This window comes from Giraffa tippelskirchi, chromosome 2 (assembly GCF_054371585.1).
Source record: "Giraffa tippelskirchi isolate mGirTip1 chromosome 2, T2T-mGirTip1v1.2.pri, whole genome shotgun sequence".
Taxonomy (NCBI): Eukaryota; Metazoa; Chordata; class Mammalia; order Artiodactyla; family Giraffidae; genus Giraffa; species Giraffa tippelskirchi.
In genome coordinates this window covers 63377100-63401082 of record NC_137276.1, presented here as the reverse complement: position 1 = coordinate 63401082, position 23983 = coordinate 63377100, and the positions used below count along the sequence as shown (strand labels likewise).

The 23983-nt window shown below is 40.7% G+C and overlaps 5 protein-coding genes across 28 annotated transcripts in view; 2 read left to right on the top strand and 3 right to left on the bottom strand.

The window, feature by feature from the left end:
* The window catches only part of FAM149B1 (family with sequence similarity 149 member B1), a 43164-nt gene extending 33044 nt beyond the window's left edge, over nucleotides 1-10120 (top strand). Inside the window, exons 8-14 of one of the 4 annotated variants that reach the window (XR_014075894.1) lie at nucleotides 877-1001; nucleotides 2252-2358; nucleotides 4708-4932; nucleotides 6288-6394; nucleotides 6632-6757; nucleotides 8564-8642; nucleotides 9769-10120. Coding sequence is in view for 3 of the 4 variants with exons in the window: in XM_081566042.1 (XP_081422168.1) it covers nucleotides 877-1001; nucleotides 2252-2358; nucleotides 4708-4932; nucleotides 6288-6423; nucleotides 6632-6757; nucleotides 8564-8642; nucleotides 9769-9842 (872 nt within the window). In the remaining variant the exon portion in view is untranslated. Of the gene's footprint in view, nucleotides 1-876; nucleotides 1002-2251; nucleotides 2359-4707; nucleotides 4933-6287; nucleotides 6424-6631; nucleotides 6758-8563; nucleotides 8643-9768 lie in introns of all 4 variants that reach the window. The other 3 variants (XM_081566052.1, XM_081566042.1, XM_081566059.1) reach the window with 3 other exon arrangements.
* Nucleotides 10121-10950: 830 nt separating this feature from the next.
* Nucleotides 10951-18353, bottom strand: DNAJC9 (DnaJ heat shock protein family (Hsp40) member C9). 3 transcript variants are annotated; one of them, XM_081566352.1, is made up of 5 exons: nucleotides 16856-18353; nucleotides 15848-15988; nucleotides 14665-14919; nucleotides 12645-12731; nucleotides 10951-12277 (listed from the first exon to the last, which is right to left on the bottom strand). In XM_081566352.1, exons 1-5 carry the CDS (start codon nucleotides 17063-17065, stop codon nucleotides 12158-12160), a joined length of 813 nt encoding a protein of 270 aa, XP_081422478.1. In that variant the 5' UTR covers nucleotides 17066-18353; the 3' UTR covers nucleotides 10951-12157. The 3 variants fall into 3 exon arrangements, with proteins under 3 accessions (XP_081422478.1, XP_081422486.1, XP_081422494.1); XM_081566360.1 differs by lacking the exon at nucleotides 16856-18353 and adding an exon at nucleotides 16158-16433; XM_081566368.1 differs by lacking the exon at nucleotides 16856-18353 and adding an exon at nucleotides 16227-16433.
* On the top strand, nucleotides 16508-23321 carry LOC145536708 (uncharacterized). Of its 4 annotated transcripts, none has more exons than XR_014075970.1 (4): nucleotides 16508-18703; nucleotides 19778-21562; nucleotides 22287-22365; nucleotides 22984-23321. XR_014075970.1 is itself a non-coding variant. In XM_081566392.1 (3 exons), exons 1-2 carry the CDS (start codon nucleotides 21102-21104, stop codon nucleotides 22362-22364), a joined length of 627 nt encoding a protein of 208 aa, XP_081422518.1. In that variant the 5' UTR covers nucleotides 20629-21101; the 3' UTR covers nucleotide 22365; nucleotides 22984-23321. The 4 variants fall into 4 exon arrangements, 2 of the variants coding, with proteins under 2 accessions (XP_081422518.1, XP_081422534.1); XR_014075969.1 differs by having other exon boundaries at nucleotides 19778-21792; XM_081566392.1 differs by lacking the exon at nucleotides 16508-18703 and having other exon boundaries at nucleotides 20629-21650.
* On the bottom strand, nucleotides 19210-21484 carry MRPS16 (mitochondrial ribosomal protein S16). The gene is made up of 3 exons (XM_081566424.1): nucleotides 21296-21484; nucleotides 20375-20635; nucleotides 19210-19888 (listed from the first exon to the last, which is right to left on the bottom strand). The coding sequence occupies exons 1-3, from the start codon at nucleotides 21306-21308 to the stop codon at nucleotides 19755-19757; spliced, it is 408 nt and encodes a 135-aa protein (XP_081422550.1). The 5' UTR covers nucleotides 21309-21484; the 3' UTR covers nucleotides 19210-19754.
* Nucleotides 22815-23983, bottom strand: part of CFAP70 (cilia and flagella associated protein 70) — a 93970-nt gene continuing 92801 nt past the window's right edge. For all 16 annotated transcript variants that reach the window (XM_081565852.1, XM_081565860.1, XM_081565911.1 and 13 more), the window contains one exon: nucleotides 22815-23155. In XM_081565852.1, the coding sequence (XP_081421978.1) occupies nucleotides 23075-23155 (81 nt within the window). In that variant the 3' untranslated portion in view covers nucleotides 22815-23074. The remainder of the gene's footprint in view (nucleotides 23156-23983) is intronic.

Here is a 23983-nt window from a genome sequence, read left to right as displayed (position 1 = left end):
GAAGGAAATGGCAACCCACTCCAGTGTTCTTGCCTGGAGAATCCCAGGGACGGGGGAGCCTGGTGGGCTGCCATCTGTGGGGTTGCACAGAGTCGGACACGACTGAAGTGACTTAGCAGCATGAGCTGTTTGTATATTTAGGAAATTAAGTCACATCATTTGCGAATACTCACTCTCATTCTGCAGGTTGTCTTTTCGTTTTGTTTATGGTTTCCTTTACTCTGCAATAGCTTGTACGTTTTACTAGGCTCCACACTAGCCAAATTTTAAATCCTCTATAGCCACATGTGGCTGGAGGCCACTATCCTGGAGAGTGCATATGTAGAACATTTCCTTCTTTGCTCTAGTAATCTTTGCTTTTCCTTCTGCCAGGAACCAACAGGCATCACCAGCCTGAGAAACCACTTTAAAATAAATTCATGGTTTAAAGGGTTTTTTGGAACCATGCAGGTGGTATGAAACTGGGCTACAAAGATTAGTGAAGCCTAGCTTGAGATTGGAGAAGGCAATGGCACCCCACTCCAGTACTCTTGCCTGGAAAATCCCATGGATGGAGGAGCCGGGTAGGCTGCAGCCCATGGGGTCACTAAGAGTCGGACATGACTGAGCGACTTCGCTTTCACTTTTCCCTTTCATGCACTGGAGAAGGAAATGGCAATCCACTCCAGTATTCTTGCCTGGAGAATCCTAGGGACGGCGGAGCCTGGTGGGCTGCCATCTATGGGGTCACACAGAGTCGGACACGACTAAAGCGACTTAGCAGCAGCAGCAGCAGCAGCTTGAGATTACAAATTCTCAGGGGAAATTTTTTTTCACAGTACTGTTGCTGTGGGTCTGAAGGTATCCATGGATAACAGATTCTGTTCCTTTGCTCAGATGATGAGAGTAATGTTGCAGTCACCAGACCAGCTTCACAAAGCTCCTGTGTGCTGAGTGAACTACAGCCTTTGGTCTTACCTCGAGTGCCACAGTCTAAGGTGCTGTCTATCACCTCAAATCCGGTAAGTCCCACAGGGGAATGTACAGGAGAGCCTAGGCCAATCTCAGATTTTCTTATGGCCTTAGCATTCTATCTTTTGAATTTCTTTTTGACTTCTTCCCTCTTTTTTTCTGTTATCTTGACCTACCTGGTTTTTATTTTTTATATTTGAATCTGTTTTTGCTTTTGTATGTTTGGCAATCATTACCCAGGTGTAAGAGGCAAATCAAAGGGAGGAGAAAATGGTTTCAAAAAAGTCTTAGGCATATAAAGATGGCCATTTCTTGCAGGTTGATGAGCCTGATCTAGTGTTTGCTTTGTTGGTATACTGGCCAGATATTGTGCAGCTTTATTTTTAAAAGGGTTATTTAAAAGTAAATTCAGCTTGTACATTACTATACATACCTGTAACTTATATAATACTGTACATCAATTATACTTCAATTAAAAAATAAATAAACTCAGCAAGGCCCAAATCTTATCACACTGGAGGATGACCCAGGTAATCTAATAGTCTTGTGACAGTAATAAAATACTTCTATATGTCAAAATGGCCTGCTTATAGTTTAAGTAGCCTAAGCCCTGAAAAGTTAACATACACATTTCTAGTTGTTAATGACCAAAGGAAAGAGAAGCAATAATCCAAATATTCTAGAGAGAAAGTAGGAGGAAAATGCCTACTTGGGAGAGGAGGAACTAACCAGAAAGGGCCCTGAACTGATTACTTAAGAGAGAAAATAAACAGGACACTAAGGTGGGAGTGGCAGTCCATGTAAGACTAAATCCTGCTAACATTAGAACAAATAAGATTAACTCATCCTAATAAAGTCTGCAAATTTGAGCTTATTATTGAGAGTTGACCACTCCAGGTGTAGTAGAGAAACCATTAGCAGAGCACAGGATTATGTGATGGTAAAAGAGATTATATGCTAGTTTACCCTTATCCTTCCCATTTTTGTTCCATGTTGTTTTTTCTAGTGTAATGCAAATAATAATAAAGGTCCTCTCTCCCCTATGAGACTGCTATTAATTGCTTTCATCTAAGTTGATCAGGCTTCCCCATTCAGAAATGAAGAGGATGACTCTGATCTTGTCATCTTAACAGTGGACTTGGGGCCCCAGCTGGGATACTGGCCAAGATACTACAAAAATTAAGGCATAGGAGAAAAATATATAAATGATCTAATTTAGAAATACTAACTTTTGGCAAAGTTGGGAAACCAAGCTGGTATCTTCACCAACCAATGAGAAACATCTTCTTTTGATATGTAGATGAGTCTCTGTCAAGCAGCAAGTGGTCATCAGCCAAATGTGAATGGTCTCTTGGTTCATGGGATGCCTCTACAGCCAAGAAATCTCTCTCTAATGGACAAGCTCCTGTAAGAAGTATAAAATTTTAAGACTATAGAGTTTAAGTAGATCACTAATAAATAAAAGGAAAGCAAAGTCAAGTCAATCAACATGCATGTTTTGAATACCTACCAAGCAACCAGAGACATGCGGGGAGTAAAAACATAAGGAAAATGGTCTCCACCTTCAGGGAGCTGATAAAATAACTGGTGAGAAGACATACAACTAAAAAGAGACCTAACCATATAGGGCATTCCTGTGACTTGAGTGCCAAGTGTGTGTTCTTCAAGTGAGTGAACACTGTGGCAGTCCCAAAGAAGGGTTTTGGTGGGTAAGTGCAGGTTTTAAATGTGTCCTTGAAAGATGGAAGTTTGGATAAGCAGAGAAGAGTAGCAAGGCTATTCTAGATATGAGAAATGATGTGGGGAAAGGTTTGGAGACAGGAAAATACAAATATTTAGAAGAGAAAGCATATCATTTTTTGCTATAGTAGAATAGGAGGCAATAGGTTAGAACTTTAATGTTCTGATCAAAGACCACTGACGTGATTAGTGGGAAATAAGAGACTGAAATTAAAGAACTTTGGAACCAGACAATGGAGGGTTTTGAATGTCATGTTTTTGAGATCCATTCATGTTGCATGTGATTCTCTTTTACTGCCAACTAGTATTCTATTTTAATAATATACCACAATTTATTTATCCATTCTTCTGTTAATGAACACTTGGGCCATTTTGCAGGTTGGGGCTGTTACATATAAAAGGCACTATACATGTTCTTATACGGGTCCTTTTTGTGGACATATGGTCTCATTTATCAATATATAGAAGTGAAAGGATAAGTATATGTTTAATTTTATAATAAACTTTCATAAAATTTTTTCAAAAGAATTGTACCATTTTACATTCCCACCAGCAGTGTATGAGTTCAGCTGGGGAGAACATCAATTTAAATCAGGAATTTGAAAGATTTCACAGCAGTAGAACATAGATTGGATTAAAGCAGGAGGAACTGAAGGTAAGGAGTCTAATGCAGAAGTTCAGGCAGCTATGGGTCTGTTCTCAAGATGTAGCCAAGACTAAAAAAGTAATAAAATAGTTTAGGAGTTATCATAAAAGAAGTCAGATTCTATAAAAACAGAGGAATAAAGGTGAGCTCAGATTTCAAGCTCAAGGGAAGACTGCTTTGGGATGGGGGAGATGAGTGTAGGGTGTGTTGAGTTTACAATGATGGGCCATATAGAAGAGGTCAGATTTAGAGATGGATCTAGAAGTGTGGAGTTGATAAATCCACTTATGAATGAGTAGTCCAGAGGAAAAATAAAGATGAATGAAGAGCAGCTAAGGCCTAAACTCCTGTAATTAGAAAGCAGGTAGGCTGTGTAAACAAAGGGCTTAAGTGAGTGATTAGGGAGGCAAGGCCAGAAAGATCTCTTACAAGTAATGCTCAAGGTTTAGCCCTATTCTGTGATGGGCAATTTTCCTTCAAAATTCTCCAAACTCTGAGGCATATTTTGCGCTAGAGGATACCAAAGTGGCCTGAAAGCTTGAAGAACATGATGAAAGCCAAAAGCCTGTGGCAGTTTATTCCTCCACTTTCCCTCCATATCACAGCGTAAATACTATCTCTTAGGTGCCTTACAATAGAATCAAACGGTCTCTCATCTGCTTAAAACACAAAAACGAAGCACCTGAATCTGTGGGGCAGAGTTTAAGCTACTGAACTGTTGAATGTGGTATTTTATTTACCAGAGTACTTATAGAAGAGTATTGTATTTCACAGTTGTTTACACAAATGGGGATCTACTGACCTGGGCTGCACAAAGCTCTGAACCGTTTGCCTGTTCTCAGCTTTCTAAGGAACCCCTACCCCTGTGGGCTTCAACTAGCTCAGCATTTTAATCTCTGCAGTGGGAGCCACACTAGTGCCACACCACTACTAAGCAGCAATATTGGCCTTTCAACTAAGTCTTTCTGATGACATGCCTTCAGCAAAAAGAATGCCTCCAACACGCTAGGAAGCACATTCCCTGAGGTAAACTTCTGGGAAGCACTTTAGAGTAGCTACACTACAGGTTAGCCTTTACCAGTAACTGAAGAAGTGACTCTGATGGCAGGTGAATAAAGTACTTGCTTTCCCAAGTTTCCATTCTAGTAAATCATGTGTAAGACTGAAATGATGTCCTTCTTTCAGGTACACATTCTCATTCCTGAGATAAATTATATGACATCTAAAACTAGGTTATTTATTGTTTTCTCTTTTTGCCTTTCTCTCCCTTGAATGTACTTGAAAGTCTAAGGCATTTTACCCTTTGAGTTCTGTCTCCCTATACAGAGCAGTCTTGATCTCACTGTGGGTTTCTGATATTTGGCCACTAGAGATCTTGATGACAAGCTACTTATGAGACCTGGGTCCAGTACCATCTTTTCAACTCGAAATTGGCCAAATCGAGCCCTGGAGCTTAGTACATCATTTCTGTCATATACAGTGCAGTCCGCCAGGAGACGCAACCCCCCACCACGTACCCTTCATCCCATCAGCACAAGCCATTCACGCGCTGGAACACCAAGACTTATGGACGAAATACGCAGAGGATCCCGAGTGTAGGTTTCAAAAGCAGAATTTCTGGAATCTGTGGTAAAACTGATTAAGAATTTTACATATAGAATGAATTTAAAGATAAGATTGAAATATATGCCTAGGCAGTAATCACTACATATTCTTATGATGAGTTGTACACTGGTTTAAATCTCATACAGAAAGAAATGGGGTTATATTTGAATAAAATAAGATATACTTATCTTCTGATTTAGCTAAACATATTTCCACAAATAAAATGTTGGCTAGAATATTCCAACGGAACTCATCAAAGGAATAGAAGACATATATATTTTATTAAAACATTTTCCTTAGTGGGAACATGCTCAGTAAAATTCTTCCCCCAAATAATGATTAGTTCTCCTTTAATATTTTTCCACACCAATAGGATTTACTTATTCCACTGACAATGAAAACTTCATAAATCTCAGACAAGTAGCTGCCTGTACACCAGGAAAAAATGTCCCTTGGCACATCTTAGGAAATAACAGTAAACATGTCCTCTTCCTTTTCCCACCTCATTGTGCAAAAGACTCCAAGTTTTTAAAATAAAATCCTTCCATTAGTTGTTAATTTAAAAAACATCTTAAGAGGGTTGATTTCTAAGACTATGATGAAGGGTAGGAATTAATAACACCATAACTGAATTCAGCGTTTTGAATTCAGCCTCTGAATGAAGCATATGTCACTATACTTCTCTCCCAACATTTCTTAATTTTTACTTTATTGGTATATTATCTATACCAATAGAGCTATACATTCACTTGGGTATGAGTGGTTTTGATGTAAAATTAATCTCTCATCCCTCTGACAGTGCTTTTTTCAAAGTGGAAAAATAAGTTGCTTTGTTTTTTTTCTGGGATATGAAAAGTATCATTCAGCTTTAATTACTGTCTTGGGCATAAGTAATACTGTAACTGCTCCAGATCCTTTGGAAGGAAATAAAACTTTAGGAAGCTTACCTGGGAATTATAATTTTTAGTGAAAAGGACAACCAGAAGGCCCAGAACTGTTGAGTTTCATCAGATGCAAAATTACAGATTTATGAATTTGTCAGAAAAATACAACACAAGATAGGGAAAATTGTTTTATTCCAGTTCTTTGTGGGAGAAAGGGTCCACTTCTGCTGTGCACTCAGGATGAAGTTTCAACAAAAAATAAGAAAATACTATGAAGAAAGCCTATAATTTTCATTCTACAAAATCCTTTGGGATCTCTTCACTTAAAATTGTAGGCAGCTTAAAGCTTTCTGTGCATGACATTAAACTCGTCTGTTCAATGTATTTGATTCTAACCAATTTGCTTATATTGTTATAATTTTATGCTTTCATATATTGGTTTTTGCTGGTGGGATCTGCAGCCCTTTGGTGGCCAACTCGCTCTCCTCTCCCTCACCACTGCCGCTGAGTCGAAATAATCTGCTGCCACCTATTGGCACAGCTGAAGCAGAACACTTGAGCACGGTGGGTATGTCTCCTTCCTATTGCCTTCCCAGCGTTTACAAAACCTCCTGGTCAGTAATTCTGCAGGATCTGTGCTCTGGTCTTGACTTGTGTTTTTTGTCAAAAGTACAAACTGAATTCTGATTTGACAATGGAATTGGAGCTGTTTGGCCTGCAGTTACCATACCTGTTAGGGCTGGTACTGGACATGCACAGCTCCACTATAAATTAACTGTTTCTGTAATTCTTACCCCTTCTGCAGAAAACCCATAGCGATTCCAGTCGAGCTCGAAGTGCAGTGGTGGATGAGCCTAACCATCAGCAGCCCCAGGAGAGGCTCCTGTTACCTGACTTTTTCTCCAGGCCCAATACAACTCAGTCATTTTTGGTAGAGTGACATACTTCCTCTATTGTCTGATAGCTGAGGAAACGGGAAAAAACTAGTTGGGCAGGCTTAAGGCTTTATACGGTGGCTTAATCAACTCTAAGAAGAAAAGCTGAGGTTCTGATAAAAATAGTGTTTTATGTTTTAAGTATATTTGTTGAAACTCTAACTGGTCTCTGCCACTCATTATTTTAACTTGTAAAAACAAGGTAAAATGCCTTAATATATAAATAGCAAATGCTAAGCAATTTAAAGTTTAGATATTTCTGAGAATAAGCAAAAAAAATGTTAAACCCCAGTGCATATCAGATTAGCATTAACTTCATTCTTTTAACATTGCTCTGAGGGAATCAAACAAAAAGTGGTAACAGATCATGTTGTGGACTGGTGGATGGGCAAGTTAAGACTTTCAGTTTTTTTTTGTTAACTGGTGTTTGAAATGGTAACACTGTCATCACTAAATGTACATTTACCAGCCTTTTTACTTTTAAACATCAGAAACAACCTGACTGGGAGACTAGAGGTCATGCACTGACCTTGCCCCAAACTATAAGCCAGGAGCTCAGCCCCACAGCATTTGCTTTGTACAAGAGGGCTTGGAAAGCCCAGAGAGGGACTGAGGGCACTTATGGCCCAAGAACCAGGCACGCACATCCTAAACCAGTTTTCAAGACAGTGGTGTTTGCAACCCACTTATCTCAACTCATAACCCTTAAACTGTATCAGCCTAAAGCACCATATATCTTTCCTCCATTAGAAGAGTGGTGAGAATAAATGAATGGGACATTGTACTAGTTTCCTAGGGCTGCCATAACAAATTACCACAAACTGGGTGGCTTAAAACAATACAAATTTATTCTCTCAGTTCCAGAGTCTGTTAAGTCCAAAATCAAGGTATTAGCAGAGCTACGTTCCCACTGCAGGCTCTAGGGAAGAATATTTTCTTGCCTCTATCCTAGTTCATGAATTGTTCGGCTTAACTGCCTGTTTTTGTAAACAAAGTTTTCTTAGAGCAGAGCCACCACATTCATTCAATTTTGTCCTTTCTGTGGCTGCTTTCCTACTCTTAACAGCAGAACTGGGTAGTTCCAGTGACAGTATGTTCCACAAAACCTGAAATGTTTACTATCTGGTCCTCTATTAAAAAAAAAAAAAAAGTTTGCTGACCACTGATAGAAAACATGGGGCTTCATCAGGAGAGGAGAAAAAAAAAAAAAACCCTCAAATCTCTTATCCCAATGCTGACAAGAAACTGAGATGTTTTTTATTCCAGAAGTACCAGCAAAGTGGCATTGATAGCTCTTTTTTTAGTATCTGCACGTGGATATTTTAGTTGTATCTTAAAATCTTTAAATCCCTTAAAGCACTTTTGAAATGTTTGAGTTCCATATTGAGAGTCACATTTTAAGCATGGAGGTAGTCGGTGTTGCTGAAAACGTTGTTCTGTTGTTTTAAACAGTCAGCAGGCAATGGAAATCCGATTCAAATTCCCTTGAGAGCCAATTATGAGTACTTAAAAATATTAAACCATATGGATTATTTATAAATGCTAAGATTTTCTTAAAGGCATATTAATAAAGTTGCAGAACTTGCTATTTTTACAAGTTAACAATCACTCTGTGGGCTGCTGGCTTGGGATTTTTAACTTGGAATGTTAAGAGTGTATTCAGCCAACTGTCCCTCAGACTGACAGATGATGCCAGTTACATTGCTGTCCGACTTCAGGGCTTTCCCTTGTAAAACAACTAACACATTATCCTCTGGAAGAAGTCACACTGTAAGCAGTGACTCATCTTCTCTCTTTTTCAGCCAGATACACAGTATCGTCATTCGTGTGCTGCTGAGTATCCTCACCAGGCCCGACCTGGTAGGGGATCTGCAGGGACAGGTAGGGTCATGGCTCTTATTTTACTATAGTCTTGTTAAGATCTTGCTTTTTTTCCCCATGCTTATTATTTTTCCTTCCTCCAGATTTTATATTTTGCTTTCCTACATCTTTATAAATCATCTCAAATTCATTTTGGAATATGGGATATAGTAATAAAAAGAAAAATAAGAGGAGAACTCTAACTGCTCAAAGCCAAAAAGTTCCAGATCTGTTTTCTCACATATAAATTAAACCTCTTGCCATTCTGGCAGAGTAAACAATACTTTTTTTTTAAATCTAAACAAATTAAGCCAAATAAATCATTTTCATAACATTCAAACACTGCATGGATTTTATTATGTGGGCAAAAACCTGCAGTGCTGTGGATTAAACTGCTGTAATCAGTTAAACTGCTAGGCCAAGGTAAGAAAAGAAATTCACAATGTCAAGACATGAGGAGTCTGATTCTATCCCATTAACTTTTTTGTCTTCTAAGTTATATTCTATAGTTTCTATTTTCATAGGAGTGATAAGAGAAAATTTAAGAATGTCTTAATTCTTTCTATAATGGTCTTCTCACTATCAGGGTCCTTTTTTCCTTATGTTATAGGTGAAATTTAGAATTACCAGGCAGTTGAAATGTTTCCTGTTAATAATAAGATTAATCAGCAAGTATGTTAAAAAGTAATCTGCCTGAAATCATCTCTGTAGTTCAAGTGAATTCTCTTAGTTCAGGTTCCTAGTAGCAACATTTGGTAGTCTTTGAATGCTGTCAGCAGATTCTGTTCTTGGATCAGTCCTCAGGGAAGCACTACTGCCTCTGAGCTACAGTTATTACATCTGGCCGTGCTGGTCAAGGATAACTAGTATAATGTTTAGGTAAGTGAAACACTTCCTTTTTAATTAGTGACTGTTTTCTAAAATTAGGTTACTATATCACATCTTACATAGATTTTCTTTGTTTTTACACGATAGAATATGCAAACATGATTTTTATTGCTTTAGTAAATATAAACTTTACTACTTAGCTACAGTCTAAACTTAGTCTAACTAATAATGGGAGCAAAAAAAGTCTGTACATAGCTCAAGACGATCAAATCTAGAATGTCTATTCATGTTACTCTATGATGTCATCTTTGTCTCTCAGGTCCTCGGTTTCATGGATGTACAAAATCTCAAAACAGAAGTGGACCAATCTCTAGAACCAAGCAGGGACCATAGCACGAATAAGGAGAACTTGCTTCAGGCTGCAGGGAACACATGGGAAGATTTCACAAATCAACGTTCAGTCATCTCATGATGCAGACCTTCTATACAAGAGACAACCTGAAACCATCTTTGTGAATTATTTTGGTAACAGACTGAGGACAGTATCAGCCAAAGATTACATGGGTACTGTTTCTGTCTCCAATTACTGTCTTCTGTTCAGCATAAGTTAATCATTTCACTGGACAGTAAAGTTTGTAGCCAAAGATGTAACATGAATAATTTCCTCCAAATCACTGCTCATGTTGTCTGTTAACAATGATCAGTTCAATTACTACAGCATTCTATCAGACTACATGTATACAAAACGAAGCAAATCGTTTGATAACATTATCACTGGCTTTGGAATACTTCTGTTTGTGTTAATTTCTGGAGAGGTGTACTCACTTTTAAGTCATTTTTAGGAGACAGTTCCGTAAAAAAGCACATCAAACAGATGTGATTCCTAAAGTTTTCTCTTAGATGTCCAAATCCATAGGCAGATATATATGGCAGGGGTGAATAACTAAAGACATAAATGTTGAGCACTGGTATAAAGTAATCCATGTAATAATGTATTTTTTCCCCAGGTAGGACAATTCAGCCCTACAACAGCTGCCTGACATCAGGTTATACTTGTTTTCTTCTCAAAGTACTTTAGTGGTCATTCCCCCCCCCAAATATCACACCTGCCTTGCCAGATTTTCTCCTGCAGGTCTAAGAAAAGCAATTTAAAAATTTATAGAATCTTTCTATTAGTGAGCCAGCAAGACACAACTTCTTAAAATTCCCGAAACCCTGCAGTTCTGTCTAGTATAAACATGCTAAGAGCAAAGGAAGAGAACTTTGACATTCTTCTGATTTTCACATGGACCTTTCCCGAGTGCACTCTTGAATGCAGCAATGGTTTTATCTATGGCTTAAACTTACTTAAATTTCATTGAATTTTGATTCTGATGATCATACTGGTTTTAGATCTTCTATTAATCTTCAGAGTTGATAAATTCACATGATCATAAATTGGGATTTTATTATTTCAAAGTGTTCTGATACTATCATATGAAGACAGATGCAGCAAACAACCTGCATTAAACTCTTTTTAATACAATTAAGAGTATTTTTTAACCTATTTGTAATCACAAACTGAAAACGTGTCTTATGCTTACCTCAGATAAATTATGTACAAGAATCTCAGTAACAGAAGGCTTGTTTTATGCATATGGTATTGAATATATTAGTTTACAAATCAGAGATTTTAAGTTGAACAGTCTCTAGAAAATTTTCATATATTCTAATGAATTCATACCAATTCTACTAAATATAAATGAAAATCTCTGTACTGTTCTCACAAATCAATACCATAAGTAATGATAACAAACCACTGGATCAAGACAGCTTGCCTTTCAAGGTCAGAGTTAACAAGTCATTTAGCCTAGCTCCCTCACCCTTTTATAGATGAGGAAACAAGCTCAGTAACCTGACTCTTAAGGACATTCACCAGTTACAGAAAGGATTACAGCATCTCTTTATGCAACTTAAACCAGGGTATCTGCTACAATGCTGGCTAGAACTACTTTTCTCCTCTCTTCTTTATCCTAAGCACCATTCATATATTTAATAAATCATCTTTTAAATGATCATATTGGGGTCACTTAAAAAGTCCCAGGAACTTAACAGTCATCTTTCACTTGATTAACCTTGTACAATTCTTACAAAAGTGCTTGAAGTAATCTGAACACCTGTTTCTCCTATATACTCAAGCAAAGAGTGCCAAACTTGGTTGAGTAGGAAAAAAGAGAGGGCCTATGCAAGAACATTAAGACTGAAAGCAAACTGGCAAGTATTTGGAAAATAGTGTCCAGCAAGTGTTGAAGGCTAGGTAGAGTACATGTCCTAAAAAACACACACCACTGAATACCCTGAAGCTCACTCCTGTGTGGCAAAATGACAATTGCTAGAAGTGGTAGGGACAGATCTGCATTCTAGATACAGTTCCTTATACACAAGACACACAGAAGAGTGCTCTCAATGAAGCATTTACCCTCCCGCTCCCTCAGTGATCACCACCAAACCCCTTCATAGGAGGACCTCACAGAATGTCATTGCATTTCTAGAATATACTAAGACCAGGCTGAGAGAGTCTACTTGGTTTAGATAGTTGATCCAAATAATTTAGGCTTGAAAGACAACTTTTGTCAAGAGTTGAGTTGACTTTTGTCTTCAGATATTGACTTTACCTTGCCTACAAAGGCATCAGTTAACACCTATGGACTTTTGAAGAGAATATTCCATTATTTCTTTTCTTTCTTGAGAGTTGTTTTTTTCCCTCCTCGTTTGGAAGGTTTGCAGTACTTTGCTTCCATCTGAGCCAGAAAATTGTCCATTTCCTTTTGCCGGTCCTTTTGTCTGCTCTGTTTAAGAAGTTAAAACACAAGCATTCAAAACTCAAGACTGTCCACAGAAATAAAGTATTTAGCAGTTGCCAGGGGCTGGTGGAAAGGGAGAATGGGGAGTGACTGCTAGTGGATAAGGGGTTTGTGTTTAGAGTGATGAAGATGTTCTGGAATTAGATAGTGCTGATGATTGTAAAACCTGATCAATATACTAAAAAACCACTGAATTGTACATTTTAAAAGGATAACTGTATGCTACCTAAATGTCTTAAAAGATGAAAACAAAATGCCTACAATACTATATACACTCCAAAGAAATATTAGCAGTAAGAAGCAGAACATGAAAGAACTGGCGGTAAGCTTCACAGACAACCTGACAGTTTACCTGAATGGCTGCTTTTAAGTTATCCACTCCTTCATCAAGCCCCAACTCCTTCCTGCTCATTTCTGCTTCTTTAGCCTCTTCCTGAGCCTAAAACAGAAATTCATGTGAGATACAATGCCAACCTAGCAAATACTAAAAATACACCCTCTTTCCCAAAAGCAAATCTGTTAAGACCATTTCAATTTGAGGATTATATAAATTAAAAGGATAAAATCAAGCAGTAGATCCTCTTGATTCCAATAAGCATTTCTGAGTGTTCCCCATTTGTACTTACTAGGGGTAAGCAGGTCATTTGGTTCCATAAACCACAGGGGGACAGGAAGGAAAACAAAATGCTAGAAGAGCTAAGAAAGGTCACTTAACCAAGGATGCCCTCCAAATGTTGCCAGGACACAGGCACCTCAGATTCCTCCTCTGGAAACCAAATTTACTACATGTGACTTGTGATAGCCAAGAGCACAACCCTGGTTTAAAATTTCCCCTGAGTAGTTAGGATAAGCTCTTAACAAATTCCGTTTTAACGTTTCTTTACCAGATTTCAAAGCCACTTCCTCTTGCCAGATTTTACGAGGGCACTGATTCCAAACTACTACAAGAATACCTTGGGAAAGGTTAGTAATCTCCAGGGCAACAACTAAGACTGAGAGGCCCCAATCCCCAGAGAATTTTCTAAATAGCAACGAATACTATTAGTACTGAGAATGATGATATGCTAGGACCTTGTTATTCCAATAAAGAGTTTCCCCTGCCTACTTTCAGTCCTTGTAATCAATTTATTTTAGTACTGTTTTTTCTCTAAGTTTGCAGAACTCTTTGTCAAAACTATTCCATTCCCCACTCCACCCCCCAAACTCTAGGGAAGTTTCTCAAGCTAATAGGCTGTTACTGAACATGGCTGTGCTCAGTTTCACCTAAAAAAAATCGCCATCTTAAACTGTCAGCTTGAAATCTAGACAGATGTAGCCTATACACCAAAGTGATGATCTTGATACACATTCCACTTCTCTCAACACACGTGTCAGGTTTCTACTGCATCTTTTTACATAAAAGCCACAGACCTAACTCCACCTCCAATTCAACCATACAAATAAAGTACCCGCCAAAGAGCTACAGTCTACACTGTCTGCTCTCCCTAGAGTTCCCATTATGAAAGCCAGGTTGAGGCAAGAGTGACTTTAACACCAGTCCAGTCTTCCCCTAAAGACCAGAGGCACAGATGTTTGTTACCTTGAATCTGCTCCCTCCTGAACCCCAGATGTCCTTAAGCTCCTTTCCCTTGCCATCGTCCTTACCCTCACCAACTCCACAGTTTAATATAGGTGAAAAGGACACACAAACCACAATCCTTGATACTCTACAAAAGTGTACCTCAAAGGGTGTCTGGAAATACACCATTATCAAAATAAACTAGTTTTGGTTTTTTTTTTAACTCACCCCATCTCCCCATGGTTTTTTGTTTTTTTAATGTATATTCTGGATCCAACTCAAGAATCAAAGTGAGTGAAGTCACTCAGTCATTTCCGACTCTTTGCAACCCCATGGACTGTAGCCTACCAGGCTCCTCCGTGGGATTTTCTAGGCAAGAGTACTGGAGTGGGTTGCCATCAAACTGGGCAAGAATACAGGAATTTGAATTAGTAAGACATAGTCCTACAGTCTGTCACCTTCTCACCCCTGAACCAAGTGAGAATCAGTGTGGAGCCTAGGTATCTGGATTCTATTACTTTATTGCCTTAGGAATGCCTCAGCAAGGTTAAAAGAATCAGCCCATATGAAGACTATTTCAGTGCTACTTTCAAATGATACTGATTATCTAATCCATGCAGTAAAATCCTTTTGAGCACAACAGAGTAGGGAAAAAAAGTTTCTCTTAATGAGCTCATTATGCTCATTTAGTTAGATGGCAACAAGAAGTTAAGCCTTTATTTCAGCAGTCTTATATGTTTTTTGTTATAAATATCCTCAAATTCTTTGGGGAAGTAGTCAAGATATAAATAATAAATGGCATTCAAAATCTTACCCTCCTTTTCCTTGCATTCATCTTCTGCTTTGATTCTTTGACAAAGGCATTATAGGATGGGACCTCTCCAGCATCAATGGCTTGTTGAATAATGTTCCTTATCCTGGGTTCCTCTGTGTATTGCACACACAGCACAGACTCCATAATCTGATCCATGTCACCCTTGAAGTCCAGATAGGCCTGTTTAATATCAGTCAGCTCTTCTTCAGAACCTTTGTATGTCTTCTCAAAAGCCTGAATGTCTTCCAGAGATATCTGAACAAATGAGAGACACATGCTGTAACTTTGAAAAGTTTATTTTAAATAATAGGAATACAAGAAAAAAGTTAACTCGGGTGCCAAAATATCTCTCCCCAAATACAACAGCTGTTTGAGTTGAAATTGTTGCAAGGAAGCAAATTTTCTATGCTAAATATTTTCTAGAGTTCTCCCTAGTTCAATCTTTAGAACTGCTAAGCTACACACCAGGAAAATTTAAGTGAAGTTTCCAAAGGTGGGCTGATGCTGCTAAGTCGCTTCAGTCGTGTCCGACTCTGTGCGACCCCACAGACGGCAGCCACCAGGCTCTGCCGTCTCTGGGATTCTCCAGGCAAGAATACTGGAGTGGGTTGCCATTTCCTTCTCCAGTGCATGAAAGGGAAAAGTGAAAGTGAAGTCACTCAGTCGTGTCCGACTCTTAGCGACTCCATGGACTGCAGCCTACCAGGCTCCTCCATCCATGGGATTTTCCAGGCAAGAGTACTGGAGTGGGGTGCCATTGCCTTCTCCACCAAAGGTGGGCAGAGACCCAGAAAAATACTCTGGACTTACACCTGGCTTTGTAAAATAAAGCACATATTATAAAAAATTTAATGTCCCCCTTTCCTACACTCTACACCAACAGATAGTTAAAGGCTCATTTCAGTAAGTGTGTGTATCTATGTATGTATGTATGTACGTGCATGTGTTATAACACACATATACACATGGTTCAACAGAACAGTTAGATAAATTTGTCCTTCTTCAAATAAGTGGGTCTCTCCTAAGGAATGTCTGTGTTGTGTGTGCGTTTATTAATATTTAGAAGCCAAATAAAAACTCCTCATTCTTAACAACACAAAAGGCAAGGCCTTAGAGGCATTCAATAAAGGTTTGTTGAATGAGAAATGGGAACGATCACAAGAAAATCTCCAGAGTTCTTTACCTTTTTAAAGAGTAATCTCCAATAGGCCTCCCAGTCCCGGTCTTGGCTGAGCACATCGGAATCCTCGTCCACTGTTCCCTGTTCATCGTATAGTGTTCTCTGTTCTTTGTCACTCAGGACGGAGTAGGCCTTCCCAAGGATCTGCGGAAAGAGTACACTAAAATCACCCCTTCGCCTCTCACTGAAACCGCGCCGCGAGAAATAAAGACCAGAAAACGCCAGGCCGGGTTCGGCTCACTCCACCCCGGGAGAGGCCGGGCGGTCATAAGACGAAGGGAAGCCCGGGCGGCCGGTGGACAATCTAGCGCACCTGGAAGCGGCGGGTGGCGTCTTCCTTGTCGCCCTCGCCCACCCGATCCGGGTGCACCTGCAGGGACACCTTGTGATAGCCGCGTCGGACCTCGCTGTCTGAGGCCTCGCGCCGCACGCCCAATACTTGGTAAAGGTCGGCGGTGCCGAATAGTTCTTCGCACAGTTCCAGAAGCCCCATGGCCGACAGCGGTGCGAAGCGGGCGGCGGCCTCAGCGAAAACACCAGACCCCAGCTGCACTAAGTAGAGCTCAAGAGCGCCTACCTTTTCCCGCGCAAAAAGCCCGAGGCGCTAGCGTCACAAGAGGCGCCGGAAGAGGCGGGGCCAAGACGCCGCACTTTACGGCCGTTGACAAGTGGGGGCGTGGCCAAGCTGGGGATGGCCAGGATTGAGGCGGGGAGGGAAGAATCCGCTGTCTCCTAGCACAGGAATCTCCTTTCACAAATTCTCTCAGCCCCGGCCCTGCTCCCCTTACTGTGAAAACCTCATCCCTACGTTTTCCCCAATGTCCCAGCTCAGCTTATGCAACAGTGTAAACGTTCATATTAGGTTGAACCTAGCGCTGCTTTCTTTTTGCTTTTTTTCCAGTAAAAAACAGCGTAACATCGGCATTTGGCAATCTCATGTGGTTTAAATTTGGGGATCACAATAGATTGTGGAAAATTCTTAAAAGAGATGGGAATACCAGACAACCTTACCTGTCTCCTGAGAAACCTGTATGGGCTTCCCTGTAGCTCAGACGGTGAAGAATCGGCCTGCAATGCAGATCTGGGTTCGATCTCCCCAGTGGGGAAAATCCACTGCAGACAAGAATGGCAACCCACTCCTGTATTTCTGCTCGGAGAATTCCATGGACTGAACAGAGGAGGCTGGCAGGCTACAGTCCATGAGGTGGCAGAGTCAGACATGACTGAGCGATTAACACTACACTACTACAAGAAACAATCGTTAGAACCAGACGTGGAACAATGGACTGGTTCCAAATTGGGAAAGGAGTAAGTCAAGACTGTATATTGTCACCCTGACTATTTAACTTATATGCAGAGTACATCATGCGAAATGCTGGGCTGGATGAATCACAAGCTGAAATCAGGATTGCAGGGAGAAATATCAAAAACCTCAGATATGTAGATAACATCACCCTAATAGCAGAAAGTGAAGAACTAAAGAGTCTCTTGATGAGGGTGAAAGAGAGTAAAAAAGCTGGCTTAAAACTCAACATTCAAAAAACTAAGATATGACATCCAGGCCCATCACTTCATGGCAAATAGACGGGGAAAAACTGGAAAAAGTGACTGATTTTTTCTTTGGCTCCAAAATCACTGCAGATGGTGACTGTAGCCATACAATTAAAAGACTCTTGCTCCTTGGAAGAAAAGCTATGAAAAACCTAGACAGTGTGTTAAAAAAGCTAAGTGCTGAAGAATTGATACTTTCAAACTGTAGTGCTGGGGAAGACTCTTGAGAGTCCCTTGGACAACACAATGATCAAACCAGTCAATCCTAAAGGAAATCAACCCTGAAAATTCATTGGAAGGACTGATGCTGAAGCGCCAATACTTTGACCACCTGATGTGAAGAGCCGACTAACTGGAAAAGACCCCAATGCTGACAAAGACAGAGGGCAGGAAGAGAAGGGGACGACAGAGGATGAGATGGCTGGGTGGCATCATGGACTCAATAGACATGAGTTTGAGCAAACTCCGGGAGATAGTGAAGTACAGGCATGCTACAGTCCATGAGGTCGTGAAGAGTCAGACATGACTGAGTGACTGAACAAGTTGGGACTGCTAGGCAGGGACTTTCCCTTGAGCCCTGCAATTTAAAAAACCTACAGAAAACAAAAAGCACAAAATACCAGTTTTCTAAAAATTCTCTAATTGATAGAACTTCTAGATTTGACATTTATTACAGATCATTTCCATTCACCTTCCAGTTCCTGAATCACCTTCCACTTTGATGGAGATAACATGATCCAAAACCCCATCTTGATAAAAATATAAGCTTTAGAAACAAAGGCTTTCTAAAGTGCAGACCTGGGTTTGAGCATGTTGGATTTGAGATGACAGCAAGACAGACAGATGCAATCATCCAAGAACTGGTGAAAAAATCTGGGCCTCAAAATCCAAAGCAAGACTAGGACTAGAGGAAACTTTGGAAATCAGGGAGGGGATGAGCTTACACAGAACTTTCCGTATGTGTGTCTTAAGTAAAAGACAGACCAGGGCACAAAGTGAATACGCGAATTGACAAACTCAACAGCTCAAAATAATACCTATTTCACATCAGTTCCCTTCATTGGTCAACACTTTCCAGATTTACATTCTCCTCTACCAGTTAAGGTTTCTCCAAAGACCTCAAACTCTCCAGGGTAGACTGTTCTCCTTTAAACTTTGAAATGGTTTTAAAAACATTTCTTTTTCCTAGATTCAAGATCAAACTCCCATAGTCAGTTGCTCTCTGCCTGTCCTGCCTTTAAAGCCTCCCCAAAGCAAGTGGAGGCCAAGCAGTGACAATTCAGAGAGCCTTGATGACCTGAGTTTGAGGTGAGTGGCAATTATTCTCAGAATGTAAAACTGAGAATATGTTGGTACAATGATAGGGCTTTAGAATCTCCTCTATAAATCTCTCATATTTTAGTTTTACATCAGATTATGAAATTTATATTATTCAATGTGACTAAAACCATCTAACCCTGCTACAGTTATGGTGGAACAGATAACAGGCTTTTGGGGGACATAACCAGTCATTTATATTAACAAACCATGATACCTAAACCTAATTTTGTCACTGACATTTTTATTTTTGTCACTGACTTTTTAAGTGGGCTTTTGAAAAGCCCTTTACTCACTACCCCCACTACAGACATAACATGTTGGAAAGGGCTCTCCAGGTAAGGAACATCGAGGTCTGACTCTTTTCTGCCCAATACTAAAACTATGTGGTCTTGGCAGAGTTTCTACTTCTGAACCTCAGCTTCCCCACTGATAAACTGGAGACAATCCTACCTAATTTCATGATACCTTATAATTCTCACAAATAACCTTGCATGGAAGTTATACATAGGTACTTTATTTTCTTCCAGTTATTCATTCTTTAAAAAGTAGGTTATTAGAGTCTAAAAGCATGTAACAAACTACCTTTGTAAATTTGAGATTGTATGTTAACAAGACAATGTAAATCTGCAATTACAAAAACAGTAAGTGAAATAATTGTCTTCTTGAGTTGGTGGGATGACCATAAATGATTAAAGAAGGAAATACTTGGAGAGGACACAGACATGCTGGTTGGGGACTTTGAAACAGGGAAATCTTGGAAGGTAGTAGGCTATAAAGTTGCCCAAGGGACCCCGAGTCCAACCTACCCACAGCCACTGTCTTTCCCCTGAAGCGGCTGAAAGAATTAATTAGTATCTGTACCCAACTTTATGTCAGTCAAGAACAAACTTCTCCCTGGGCTCTGTTCAGATCAGGCCAGATGATCATGGATGACTTAAAAAATTCCATTTATTGACCTCTAAATATAATAAAACTAAGAGTTCTGCACAAATATTTTAAGAGGACTTCAAGTTTGTTCCCACTGCTATGTTCACTGAAGTCAGTTCTCTTTTGTTTCTGTAGCCTCTGTATCTGTTTTCTGAGCCGCTAAGAGGACTTCTCGTGCCCGTTTCCGTCGCAGCCTCTCAGCATTTGTGATCACCATCGGGTGCAGAGGGAAAAAGCCAGAAAGACCTAAAAGTAACAGGATTTTCATTCATTATAACAATACAAACTAATGTTTATCTGGGAACTCAGTCTCACTGAACTGAAGTCTAACAGAGATTTGATCCAAGATAAATATTCAAAACAAATTCCTCACCTGCCAAAATGTTTTTACCTCTTCTCCCAGCTCCCTTCCTTCCATTTACTGCAAGGTCACAGTGGATGTTGTCTACTTTACTTAACACTATTTTCCTTACTTGAAAAAATGATCAACTGACAGTCATGCAAGACACAACATTCCCATTTTTTTTTAGCATAAAATCTCAGTCATCCAAAAAGTCTCATGAAGGCTCTACAAAAGGAATCTCCAAATTTCAACTGGCAACTAGATCAATTTCAGTTCTCCCTCCAGTCCTGGCTAGCCTGGAGATGGTGAAAATCATTCTTAATTCTCATCATCTTGGAAATGACTTCAATTTAAAACCCCCTCAAAGAGGTAAGGCTTAGCTGAGTTACCCAGAAGCTTTTCCACGGGCTTTGAGAGGTGGGCTCCACAGCCAATCCAATGCCGGATCCGATCCAGGTTGAGAGCAACGAGTTTCTCTCCATGACTGTTGGGCATTGGATCATAGGAGCCCAGCTGCTCTACGAAACGGCCATCCCTGGGACACTTGTTGTGAGCAGCCACGATGCGGTAGAAAGGCCTGTTGGTACAGCCACCGAGCGCAAGGCGGATGGTTAAGTGGCCTCCACGGTAGGCCTTGCAAAGGACAGTAGCTGTAGACAAATAAGTGGTTAAGACACAAGAATCGAGAGCACAAAATGGAGAAAATGAAATGAGACAACCCCCTTCCTCCACTGAAATGTCCTTGCTGCTGCTGCTTAGTCGCTTTAGTCGTGTCCAACTCTGTACGACCCTATGGACTGCAGCCAGCCAGGCTCTGTCCATGGGATTCTCTAGGCGACTGTCGGAGTGGATTGCCCATGCCCTCCTCCAGGGGATCTTCCCGACTCAGGGATGGAACACCCGTCTCCTGCATTGCAGGCAGATTCTTTACCTCTGAGCCACCAGAGGTAAAGCCCAAAATGTCCTTCCTTTCAACCAATTCTTGTCAGTCTGACTTAGAAACCTTTTCTTTGTGAAACTCTTCTTAAACACTCCAGCTATAACCAACGCACTCAACACAGGCCTGCTATTTACTATCTCTGGACCAAGCTGAAGCCCAACTGCCTCACCTATAAAATGAATGCCATTTATAGGAGTTCAGAGAAAACTTTAAAATCGAACAAGAAAACCACTGAGGGCAGGATCAAACGTGTGCAGCTTCAGGTACGGACTGTCTCTAGCTTGTCTAGGAGAGCGCAGCTCCAGTCAGTCCGCACTCCCTCTTATCCCCACGACCGCCCGGAAGGTCTCCCGGGGCCCCCCTCACTCACTGAGCTGGACCATGGCGCAGCCGGCGGGCCCCGGGGCCTGTGCGACAGTTGCGACGCCTCGGAGCTTCCCGGGGCCGGAGCGAATCCGCTCTACGGCCTCCCGCTGCGCGGACAACCCACCAGAAAGCTCAACGCTGAAGAACTACGGACTTCAACCCTCCGCCACCCCAGCTCAGGCACCTTGATACCGGAAGCGAATGGCCCACTCGTCCCGCCTCTTCCGGTCCCTTCCCTGCACTTCCGTAACACGACACGGAGAGCCCTAAGGTATCTTACCTGCCACGAAGACGGAGCGATACAACTTGGGGAAGCTCTGCGAGCCGAGCCCAGTGGGATCTCCGGCCCTCACTGCCCTGTGGGTCCCTGCCCGAGGGAGGACTACTCAGAGAATCCCGGGAAGGGCTGAAGTGAAAGTGTTAGTCATTCAGCCGTGTCCGACTCTTTGCTTCCCTATGGATCGTAGCCCGCCAGGCTCCTCGGTCCATGAGATTTCCCAGGCAAGAATACTGGAGTGGGTTGCCATTCCTTCCTCAAGGGGATCTTCCTGACCCAGGGATCAAACCCGGGTCTTACGTATTGCGGCAGATTCTTTACCGCTTTGAGACCAGCACAGAAGGCCACCATCCATCCTTCCAGCAAATGTTTTCCGAGCACCAGTTAGGGCCTAGGCGCAGTGCCAGAGAAAGCAAAGATGAAAGAGGGTTGTCCCTGCCCCTAGGCAGCTGACAGTCGGGGGAGGGCCGGGGGCGGGGGCCGGCGGGGAGAGACGGTGAGGTTACATCAGAGTAACTAGGGGTGGTCAGTACACATTCCTGGGGTGAGCTGAAGAGAAGGTGAACCTGGTAATTCCTCAGGAAGACTTCGTAAAGGAGGTAGCATTCGGGCTGAGACTAGAGAAGGACTATAAATGAATGTAGAGTTGATTTTATCCTATGTTTACCAATGTGCCTCTCACTTTCCTTGTTTTTCCATGTCCCTCCTATTCTCTCAGTCTCCTCCTTTAAAAAATAAAGGCAGGAAGCCTGTAGTTTTGGTTTTGCTGTGCACTGATCCAAGAGGACAAGGGTGAGGTATGGTTCCTTTGTCACTTCTAAACTCTAGAATAATGGCCTCAGTTGTGAGGAGTTTTGCATCTATTATAGAGTAATGGATTCTTCATGGAGCCCTTGTGATTTACGTCCATGAAGATACTGTCAGCAAAGACCACTCAATTCAGCTTCTCTGTTCACTTTTAGATTTGGGCACAACTCATGTGCTCTTTGCCCTAATGCAATGACCCAGCACAGCATTCTTCCTTTCCACCCACCTTAGAAAATGATGCCTTAATTCCTAAGTTCCAGTAAGTGAACCTGGTCACAGACCTTAGCAGTTGACTTCCTGCAGGAGTAATCCTGATAAGCTTTCACCTGAAACCCTAATAATGAACATACTATACCTTACACACACACACACACACACACACACACACACACACACAAATAGTTATATTTTTATGTATATCTCAGCATACCATAACTGATGAATTTGAGTTTTTTATTTAGATTTTTTTTTTTTTATTGCCATCCAGTTAACTGTCAAACAGTAAAACATCCAGTAACAATAGCCATTCAGTAAGACAGACAATGGAAAATGGAAATAAATGAATGGGTTTCAGTTATGTTGATGATCCTTTCTTTCTTTATCCCCAGTCTTCATTCTGGTGAAACATCCAGGGTTTAATTTCTCTCGGAAAGAAAGGGGCTCAGCACTCATACAGAAAATTCTTCAGGTGGAAGGATGTCAGAAAGATGGATTTCCAAAGCCAACTGTCTCCTGAACCATGTGGATCTCTGCAAGCAGATTCTCATCTTTCAATTTTAACTGCGTAAGAGGTAGAAAGGAAGAACACATACATCACCCCTGACATAGCTATATGGAGACTCCTTCTTTGTGGGGCCACAGCTAAAGAACATAGTTCCTCGGGTTGGAATTGACTCTTCCTATATTCTCTGTTTCATGGTAACTCCATTAAAAAGTCCTCAGAACACTGTGCTGGTTACATGGAATTGTTCACTTTACAAAAATTCACATGGTATGAATGCTCACAATTTGTGCATTTTTTGTGTAAAAAAAAAGTTTATTTTTAAAAAGTTTACCCTAATACCCAAATATATTCTTAACTAATGAATAATACTGTTTGGCAGGTGAGAGACAGGACTAAAATACACAGGAATCAAAGACATTAGATTTGAATTTAATTTTAAAATCTCAATGTGTAATGGACACATCTAGTTGCCTACAAATCCACTCTCTTCTTTTACTAACAAAATCTTCATTTCTTTTCAGGACAGCAATGTAGGCAACTAAAAAGCAACAGAATTTCCCTTGCAGCTAGCAGTAATTTCAATTGTGATCAATGAAATGTAAGCTAAAGTCACATCTCTTTAAAGGGAGGTGAATTAGCTAGTGTGGCCCTTTTGTCCTTTGCCTGCTTTGTTCTTTACTATACTTGAAATATGCATGTGATAGCTTGAGGTACAATGGCTGTCTTGCAACTATGAGGGCTGGAAACTTTATGTTATGACTGGTGAAGCGGAAGGAAAGAGGTTGGGTTTCTGTTAACACTGTGGAGCTGTGGTACCAGTATGTTCTGGACTTTTCATTAGATGAGAAAAAAAAAAACTCCTAATTTGTTTAAGCCACTGGCTT